Here is a 10,000-nt window from a genome sequence, read left to right as displayed (position 1 = left end):
GTCTGTGTGTCTGTGTGTCTGTATGTACGTGTGTGTGTGTGTGTGTGTGTGTGTGTGTGTGTTTTAAGTTAATGAATAAATGTTACGTTCATATTATTTCTTTTATTTTTCTCTGTGTGGGTGTAGTAGTAGTAGTAGTGGTGGTGGAGGTGGTGGTAGTGGTGGTGGTAGAGGTAGTAGTAGTAGTAGTAGTAGTAGTAGTAGTAGTGGTACTGGTGAGGGTAGATGTGGTAGTAGTAGTAGTAATAGTAGTAGTGGTGGTGGCAGTGGTGGTAGCAATGTAAAGGTGACACTGATAAAAGTATCACTGTTAGATGGTGGTGGTGGTGGTGGTGGTGGAAGTGGTGGTGATACTGGCGGCTGGTAGTGGTGGTGGTGGTGGTGGCGATAGTGGTGGGTGCTGATAGTGGTGATGTCACTCGTTATTACTGAAGATAGCAAGAATTAGGGGCGTTTTTGTGTCTCTGAAACAATACACACACACACACACACACACACACACACACACACACACACACACACACACACACACACACACGTGATTGCAATGTTATCTTCCTCCTCCTCCTCCTCCTCCTCCTCCTCCTCCTCCTCCTCCTGTCCCTATCCGTTATCCTGTGCATCCTTATCTCATATAATTCCTCACACACACACACACACACACACACACACACACACACACAGTCAGTCTAGCACCACCGTATACCTCACAGCACACACACACACACACACACTCACACACGTATAGGTGACAGTGCAACCACCACCACCACCACCACAGGAGTTTTGGAAGCGAAGTGAGAGGAAGAAGAGGAAGAGCGAGGGGGAAGAGGAGGAAATAAGAGAGTTTACTGTATAAGTGGAAGAAAGAGAGAAGGATTTGATACGAGAGAGAAAGAGAGAGGGAGAGAGAGGAGTGAAGAGGAATATTGCAAGACTAAGAAGGTAAGAAAAAGAGGAGGAGGAGGAGGAGGAGGAATAAGAAGAATATAAATAAATGAAGAATTAAAGAGAGAGAGAGAGAGAGAGAGAGAAATATAGCTCTCCTTTTTCTCACACACACACGCACACACAGGATCAGCTGATGTGCTTGTGGATTTGTCTGTTCGGAGTCGTCGGCACCTGCTTGTAAGTGCAAGTCACAGGTAAGTAGTAGTAGTAGTAGTAGTAGTAGTAGTAGTAGTAGTAGTAGTAGTAGTAGTAGAAGTAGTAGTGATTGTGGTAGTAGTAGTAGTAGTAGTAGTAATAGTAATTGTAGTTGTATAGTAGTTATATGGTAGGAGAGAGAGAGAGAGAGAGAGAGAGAGAGAGAGAGAGAGAGGCGTTTTCTTATCTCTTATCATTATGGAATCGTTCATTATGAGGTCATTTCACAAGCCACTTATCCTTGTCACCGTTAATTAAGTAGCGCATCACCTTACATCCTTTTCTCTCTCTCTCTCTCTCTCTCTCTCTCTCTCTCTCTCTTTCTGGGTAGCAATAAGATGTATGTTTTCATTAGATCACGTGTCTCTCCATTAACTCATTGCATTTTCCTTCACTACATCCACTTGCGGTCCACTTCTTCCACTTACAGTCTTGAGGCCATATTCTTAACCCCTTCGGTACCATGACACGTTTCCATATTCATTCTGCTTACTATTTGGTGATTTTATACAGCTTCAGAAACTTATGTGGGGGATTAAAATAGTGAAGACTGTGTCATTAATCTTCTGACCCCGATAGACCCTTCCTAATGTCAATATATGGTCTCATCGTACACAAATCCCAAGGTAAAATTGTGTCCCGGCACTGAAGGGGTTAAACACTTCTGCGCGGCACCTCCACTATTTTCAAAAAGGCATTACTTGAAGGCACACGGGGTTTTCAAAGACATTTCTACTCTTCTTGTGAGAGATTAACAATATTTCTGCATTGTCAATAGGCGAAACTGTCTAGAAAAGAAAACCTGGCTAATCACATCTGTGGCCTTTGAAAATAGTCGTGGTGAGAGAGCAAAGCGTTTCTGAAAAGTGTTTTGGTATTGGCAGTCCCGCAGTCCGTGAGAAGCTAGCCATGGCGTGGAGGCACCGCTCGACCAAGGAGAAGACCCACCTCGGAGTGATTGGCTTCCTCTCCTTCGCTCTGTTCTGCTTCATCATTGCCGTCATTGCTATGGATCTGTCCTGTAAGTGTGTGTGTGTGTGTGTGTGTGTGTGTGTGTGTCAGTTTGAGGGAAGGGTGTGTGTCTGTAGTAGTAGCCTAGTAGTAGTAGTAGTAGTAGCAGCAGCAGCAGCAAGAGGAGGAGAAGGAGGAGGAGGAAGGAGGCTATTATTTGTAGTAAAAGCTAAATAAATGCAATAATAGTGATGATAATAATAATGATAATAATAATAATAATAAAAATAGTAATAATAGTAATAATGATAATAATAATAATAATAATAATAATAATAATAATAATAATAATAATAATAATAATGATGATAATAAAAATGATAATAGTAAAACAATTTCGTCATTAATATTCTCTAATGTTATTGTTGATTCATCTGTTTAAGAATGCATTACTAACACATTTTTATTTCTCTACCACCACCACCACCACCACCACCACCACCACCACTACAGTCAAAGCCAAGATTAACAACCTGGAGGACGAACTGGATGACTACAAGAGCACCACCACAGACATCACCAACACCACAGACATCACCAACACCACAGACACCCCTACCACCACCACCACTCCACCTACCACCACCACCACTCCACCTACCACCACCCCTACTCCACCTTCCACCACCACCACTACCCCCAAACCTACCACTACAACAACGATCCCAACCACTACTACAACCTCATCTTCTACTACTACAACTTCTACATCAACAACAACTACAATTTCTACAACTAAAAAATTCATCAGGAAGGCAGATCAAGATTATGAAGGTGAAGGTGAAGAGGAGGAGGAGGAGGAGGAGGAGGAGGAGGAGGAGGAGGAGGAGGAGGAGGAGGAGGGGGAGGAGGAGGGGGGACAAATAATGAAAGGTGAAAATGGTGAGAAGATGATGGAAGAATCACTGTTGATAAAGAAGCTCAAGGCAAGTGAATAAGTCCCCTTCTTCTTCTTCTTCTTCTTCTTCTTCTTCTTCTTCTTCTTCTTCTTCTTCTTCTTCTTCTTCTTAATCCTTTTCATCTTCCTCTTCTCATCATTCTCTTCTTTCATCTTCTCTTCTTTATTCTATTTTTCTTGTTCTCTCTGTTTCATTCAAACTTCTATTCCTCCTCCTCCTCCTCCTATCTCACTTACCATTACTTACCCTATTTATTATTTTTTTTTTCATCGTTTTCTCTTTCACTCATTTCATCTTTCATCTCAAATTTCCCCCTTTCTCTTTCTCTCTCTCCTCTTCCTCTTCCTTCTTTTCTTCCATATACTCCACCAATTCATTTCTTCTCTCCTTTCTCATCTACTCTTTTCATCCTTACTTCTTCGCCTGTTAAATCCTCCTCCTCCTCCTCCTCCTCCTCCTCCTCCTCCTCCTCCTCCTCCTCCTCCTCCTCCTCCTCCTGCTCCCTATTTTACAATGAGAGGCTCCCTACAAAATTATATGCTGAGTAATGCGAGTGAAGGTGTGTCTTTATTACGAGTGGCCTAACACCAAGGTCATTAAGGCACCGTGTTTGTGTTGGTGGTGGTGCGTTCGAGTGTGCATTTATTTATTTATTATTATTTTTTTGGCCAGTGGCAGTGTGATGATGGTGATGATGGTGATGATTATTCTTTTTTTTTTTCTTTTTTTGATTACTTGTTTGTTGAATGATCAGATTTGTGTGTGTGTGTGTGTGAGAGAGAGAGAGAGAGAGAGAGAGAGAGAGAGAGAGAGAGAGAGAGAGAATTAGTTTGCTTAGTAGTACATTTAAGACATTTTATTTGTTTTCAGTGCTATTATTATTATTATTATTATTATTATTATTATTATTATTATTATTATTATTATTGTTATTGTATATTTAATTTTGTGTCGTAGTCCTAACTGTGTATAGGCCTATGTAATTAGCATGATTCTGGTTTACATATTAATTGGATCGTACTACTCCTGTACGTATGTAGATCTGATGGTGCTGTGTGATTCAGTAGTAGTAGTAATAGTAGTAGTAGTAGTAGTAGTAGTAGTAGTATCAGTAGAGGTAGTAATAGTGGTAGTAGCATTAATGTGTGGAATACTAAATAAAACTAATGTTTGTATAATAAAAGGATTTGCAATTTAAAAAGCTTCATTTAAGTTTGCATGAGTTCTTAAGGTGTTTTTGTGGTTCCAGAGGCAGAGTGACAAGATTTCCACATTATTAACTGGAGAAACTCTTGAAAATCCCGCTAGTCATCTTTGTGGTCTTGGAAAATAGTCGTTGTGAGAGAACAAAGCGTTTTTTTAGTAAGTTTTACGGTTTTAGAGGCAGAGTGATAAGTTTCTACATTTTTAACTGACGAAACACTCTTGAAAACCCCGCTAATCATTCTCTGTGGTCTTAAAAATCGTCGTGGTGAGAAAACAAAGCGTTTTTAAGATGTTTTTACGTTTCTAGAGGCAGAGTGACAATATTTCTGCATTATTAACTGGCGAATTGCTCTTGAAAACCCGGCTAATCATTTTCCGTGGTCTTGGAAAATAATCGTGGTGAGAGAGCAGGGCGTTTCTAAATACGAACTCAGAGGCAGTGAAGGGAAGCTCTCAGAATATGTAAACGTTGCAGGAATAATCCCAATACGCCCCACCAAAACTTGTTACAAGCAGATGTGACTCAGCTCACCAACACAGGAACGTACGTGATCGCTGAGAAAGTCCGACTGACGTAAACCAGCACACAAACTGCCTCCGTGTTGGTGACATTCTTATTCTGCGAGGTCTGCGCCGCGCCTCCTCTACATTCCAGATTCTATAGTTGAAGTGACGCGGGTCTTAATATCTTCAGTATCAGGACGCGTTTTCATATTCGTTCTGGTTACTATTTGGCTATTTTATACAGCTTCAGAGACATATGTTGGGATTAGAATAGTGAAGACTCAGGTCATTAATTGTTTGACCTCCATAGACCCTTCCTAATGCACATAAAATCGTTTAATCCTACCCAACTGTCAAGGTTAAACAAATGCGTCTCAGTACTAAAGGGGTTAAGGATGTTTTTATGATTCTAGGGACACATGAACAAGATTTAGTCATTCATAGCAGGGAAATCGCCACTGAGAATCTGATAATTAACCTTGTGGCCTTTGCAAATAGTAGTGGTGAGAGCAGAGCGTTTATGAAATACAACTTGAGGACCATGAGCGCGGCTGTGGGAAACCAGTCTTACATTCCAATTTGGCTCCAGATGAAGATACTCGTGTTTTTAATCACTTCAGTACCATGACAGGTTTCTATATTCATTCTGGTTGATATTTGGTGATTTTCTACGAGTTCAGAAACTCATATAGGGGATTAAAATAGTGAAGACTGTGACCATTAATCTTCTGACCTCCATAGACCCTTCGAAATATTAATAAAATGGTCTAATTATATACAAATCTCATGGTAAAAAATGAGTCCAGATTATTGAAGAAGTTAAGAGTATTTTTATGGTTCTGGTGATGTACTGATAAGATTTCTAGTCTATCATAAGGAAAAACTGCCTTGAAAACCGGGCTAGTTGTCTCTGTGGCCTTGGAAAATTGTAGTGGTGAGGGGAAGGCGCTTCTGAACATGGTCGTGAATGTGACGTCTTTTCTTCCGAGTCCTGCAGCCGTGCCGTGCCTCTACCCTGCATTGGACCCTGGACGGAATAGTAATGGCAAACAACGGAAGCACCAAAACTCATTCACGTCATCAGCTGTCTCACCAAACACACCAAACACACGATGCTCCTGTAAGCGACACATGCACTCCCTATAACACGTGTCACTAGCACTCAGCATGGCGCTTAGCTGGCTGAGAGAGAGAGAGAGAGAGAGAGAGGGAGTTTGTGTGTGTGTGTAACATCAGCTCTCCTTCCTGACCTCATGTTTAATTCGTAAAGACAATTGAGTTTGGGATCATGTCACTCTTCTGAAGTAAAATTTATTCACACACACACACACACACACACACACACACACACATACATACTCTCTCTCTCTCTCTCTCTCTCTGTCGCACAATGTCCCCGCGCAAGACAGACAAGAGGGCAGAGTGAGGCAGATCTGACTAGTGTTCTGCTGGTGATTTCTCTCTTAGATGGCACCTTGCCGAGATTACGAAACCACACTGCGCTTTGATGAATGTAGGGAGACGATGTGCCAGTTTTGTCTGCATTTCATTGTTACGTACTGATGAGAGAGAGAGAGAGAGAGAGAGAGAGAGAGAGAGAGAGAGAGAGAGTTGGTATGCAGAAGTTGTATGTTAATGGTGTGTCGGAAATGCGTGCATGGTGTGCCGGACCGTGAGATAATGATTTAATATGCTGCTGGGCTGTAAAGTTGATAGTAGTGGTGATGGTGGTGGTAATAAAAAATAATGCTAATAATAATATATTTTGGTTTATCTGAATTGGCGATCTTATTTTGCTGAAACTTTTGCCTGTTAATGACTCCAGCTACACACACACACACACACACACACACACACACACACACACACAGAGGGGGGGTATCTGCTTCACAATCTCATTACTTATTTCACCACTGTTCGCTCTTTTCCGGCTCAACCCAAAACACACCAAGTCACTTCTCGGAAATTGTTACCATCATACCCTTCACACTCCGGCCACGTCACTCCGAGGGGGGGAGGGGAGGGAGAGGACCTGCAGGACTGGGTGACGTGAGGAGGGACAGTTTGGTGATGTGTAGGACTCGACCCGAAGCACTGATAAGATTAGTAAGGGTAGAAACGTTTTGGGATTGTAAACTTGGGATAATCAGGACTTCTGCTTCTTCGGATTTGAGTGGTGGTGGTGGTGGTGGTTATTGTAGTCATAGTTGTTGTTGTTGTAGTGATGTAAACAGTAGTAGTAGTAGTAGTAGTAGTAGTAGTAGTAGTAAAGTAAAGCAACATAGCAACGAAGTAGTAGTAGTAGTAGTAGTAGTAGTAGTATAGTAGTAGTTATAATTGTTGTTTGTTATAGTTAGGGTCATTGGTATTGCATTGGTAACGTAGGCATGTCCTGTTTTGGTGCTCTATGTAATGCCACGTCCACACACACACACACACACACACACACACACACACACACACACACACAACATTTTCTATTCATCCGTTTTACACTCACATAGATTTACTTTTCTTATAATTCCCAACATTGTTATTTCCGCTGAAGATAACTCTCTCTCTCTCTCTCTCTCTCTCTCTCTCTCTCTCTCTCTCTCTCTCTGATAAAAGTACCCTCACTAGATTTCAGTGTATGTGTGTGTATGTGTGTGTACTATTTACGTATGTACTGCCAGATGTGTTTGCGGTGGGTTGTGAAGGCCGAGCTGGGGGAACTCTGGTGAGGGGGCTGACTGAGGGGCTGGAGGCGAGGGAGGGGAGAAGCCTGTTTGAGAATGACCGCAGCTGACTATTGGCCGCCTTGTTAACTGATTTACTAGTTTGCTTCATTTTTTTTTCTGCTTTTCTTCGTTTAAAAATAGCTGATTGCCTGACTTTTACCTTATTAATTGACTTTTTAGAGAGAGAGAGAGAGAGAGAGACGTGTTTCCTTGCTCCTCTTCCTCCCTCACTTCTAAACTCGCTCCTCTCTCATCTCGCCTTCATTAATTAAAACACTCCTTTCTCTCTCTTCTCTTCTAAAACATTCACTCTTCCCTCGCTTTCCTCATCACTTACTCTCGTCTTGTCTTTCTAATCGTTCACTTCCTCATCTAACCCTGACACTTTCTAAACACTCTTCCTTCGACTCGCATCCTTCCTTCCCGCTTTGCTCTCTCACCACGACTCTTTTCCAAGGCCACAGAGATGATTAGCGGGGTTTTTAAGAGTGTTTTTCCAGTTGATTAATGTAGAAATGATGTCACTCTGCCTCTAAAACTGTAAAAGCACATTGAAAATATAGTATGAATCTAAATAAAGCCTTTTGAAATAGTGGATGTTGAAGCACCAGTGTTTGAGATAATGACTTTCTCTACTCATTGAATCGGATCCTCGCTTCCCTTATCTCTTTCTCTTCCCTTCCGAATGATTTCCAAAGGCCGCAGAGATAATTTCGCACCACAGTCAGGTTCTGCTGGGTGTCTTTTCCTGTTTGTGGTCCAGAAACCTTGCTAAACTGCAGGTGGAATCTTGAAAACACCCTTGGAAACCTCGGTATCCTCCACTGCAGTCTGTTGTGTAGTGGTTGGGTTGGGGGGAGAGGTGGGTTGACACGCTAGGCTAGGCTGTGGAGATGGTGTATTATCAATGCCTTCTCTTACTCTAGTTCTCAAGATTTTTTTTTTTATGTAATAGGGAAAAGATAATCAGACCAAATTGTACCTAATACCTAGCCTAATAAAATGAATCTATGTTAAATGGAGCCCATGAAACTCAAAATGAACAAATAGTAGTTAGTGATATTAATACAAATAATAATAATATGCCTGACTAAATCTGATTGCCTCCTCTTTAAGGCGGGTTCACATGTGTCAATATGCGACTGAAATTGAGAGGCGCTAGAAGTATAGACTCAGCCTTTCTAGTCGGAACACGTTCACACACAGAACCTGGAAAATATCGGCTGGTTGGAGGGAAGTGAATGTAAACAAACAACTACCCAAAAAAGATGTCTTCCACTGGTGATGATGACAATTGCGATCAAATTAAATCCTGGCAAGTTTTCAGTGTTCACCTCAGCAACGCCCTGCACAGAGGCAACCAGTCATCGGAGAGTGCATAGTAACTGTCTCAATGAACGCCGGTTTGTGTAATGATATCCATCCAAGTTAATTGAAGCCTATGAAAATGAAATTGATTAAAGCTCAACCTGTCTAAATCAAATCAAGATAAGCCGAATGAAATTATAGATAAAAACAAAAGTAAGATGCTGAAAAGAAGAAAGAAAAAGCGCGTATCAGATTATAAGTTTTTAAATACAAACTACGTATTCACACATCTTCCTTTTCTTTTTTCATTCCTCTTCATTTTCTCGATTTAATAATCATTATCAACAACTGCCTTCTAATTTCTCTCTCCCGCACTCCATTCTTTTCTTTTCTCTTCCTTCTTCTGATTTGTCTCATACGATTTATTACTCCATGTTATCTTCACGAGGAGGAGGAGGAGGAGGAGGAGGAGGAGATGTTATGTTGGAATGGATGTCATTTTACTATTATTGATAGTGATTATGGAGGTAGTGATGTTATCTTTGAAGTTCATCCCGTTTCGGCCTTGCTTCTTTGCGAATAACCTTGAAAGTGTGTTGGGTGATTATAATGCATAGTAGGGAGGAGGAGGAGGAGGAGGAGGAGGAGGAGGAGGAGGAGGAGGAGGAGGAGGAGGAGGAGGAGGAGAATGCATACATATCTAGGAATACATAGGAAAGACGAGTGACTATACTACATCTACAGAAGCTATATACTTACTAGGAGGCAAGGATAGAACAGATGAAGCTCCTACCCCACCCACCACTCCGTCCGGCGTCACCCCACAAGAAATAAAAAGAAAAATACGAGTGCATCCCGATTGCTGAGAAGGACAATCGGGAAAATCTACAGGAAAGATGAAAAAAAGGAGTACTAATCTAACTACTACTATCGCTAAGAAAGAGATATCTAGTGTAACTACTACTATCACAAAAAAAAAAAAAAAAGGAGGAGGAGGAGAAGGAGGAGAGCAAAGAGGTATACTAGGCAATAGGACAATGACATGCAGGAGGAGGAGGAGGATGAGGATGAGGAGGAGGAGGAGGAGGAGAACAAACAGATATACTGGGCAACAGGACAATGGCAGGCCGAAGAGAAGGATGATGATTAAAGAAGAGAAGACGAAAACGAAGGATAGAATTGACGGAGGATAAAATAGTAGAAGTT

At 41.5% G+C, this 10,000-nt stretch overlaps 1 protein-coding gene across 1 annotated transcript; it reads left to right on the top strand.

Annotated features, from left to right (window-relative positions):
* Nucleotides 1-890: 890 nt before the first annotated feature.
* Nucleotides 891-3,225, top strand: LOC123501239 (bromo and FHA domain-containing protein DDB_G0267958-like). The gene is made up of 4 exons (XM_045249958.1): nucleotides 891-945; nucleotides 1,076-1,128; nucleotides 2,031-2,167; nucleotides 2,611-3,225. Exons 2-4 carry the CDS (start codon nucleotides 1,085-1,087, stop codon nucleotides 3,093-3,095), a joined length of 666 nt encoding a protein of 221 aa, XP_045105893.1. The 5' UTR covers nucleotides 891-945; nucleotides 1,076-1,084; the 3' UTR covers nucleotides 3,096-3,225.
* The last annotated feature ends 6,775 nt before the right edge of the window (nucleotides 3,226-10,000 follow it).

The sequence above is a fragment of the Portunus trituberculatus genome, chromosome 9, assembly GCF_017591435.1.
Source record: "Portunus trituberculatus isolate SZX2019 chromosome 9, ASM1759143v1, whole genome shotgun sequence".
Lineage (NCBI taxonomy): Eukaryota > Metazoa > Arthropoda > Malacostraca > Decapoda > Portunidae > Portunus > Portunus trituberculatus.
The sequence above is the reverse complement of the archived record's forward strand: the minus strand, read 5'-3'. Positions and strand labels throughout refer to the sequence as shown.

Coding starts and splice junctions, on each gene's coding strand:
- LOC123501239 (XM_045249958.1), top strand. CDS start 1,085: ATGTGCTTGTGGATTTGTCTGTTCGGAGTCGTCGGCACCTGCTT. Junction 1,129..2,030: donor GGAGTCGTCGGCACCTGCTT/GTAAGTGCAAGT, acceptor TGGTATTGGCAG/TCCCGCAGTCCGTGAGAAGC. Junction 2,168..2,610: donor CATTGCTATGGATCTGTCCT/GTAAGTGTGTGT, acceptor CCACCACTACAG/TCAAAGCCAAGATTAACAAC.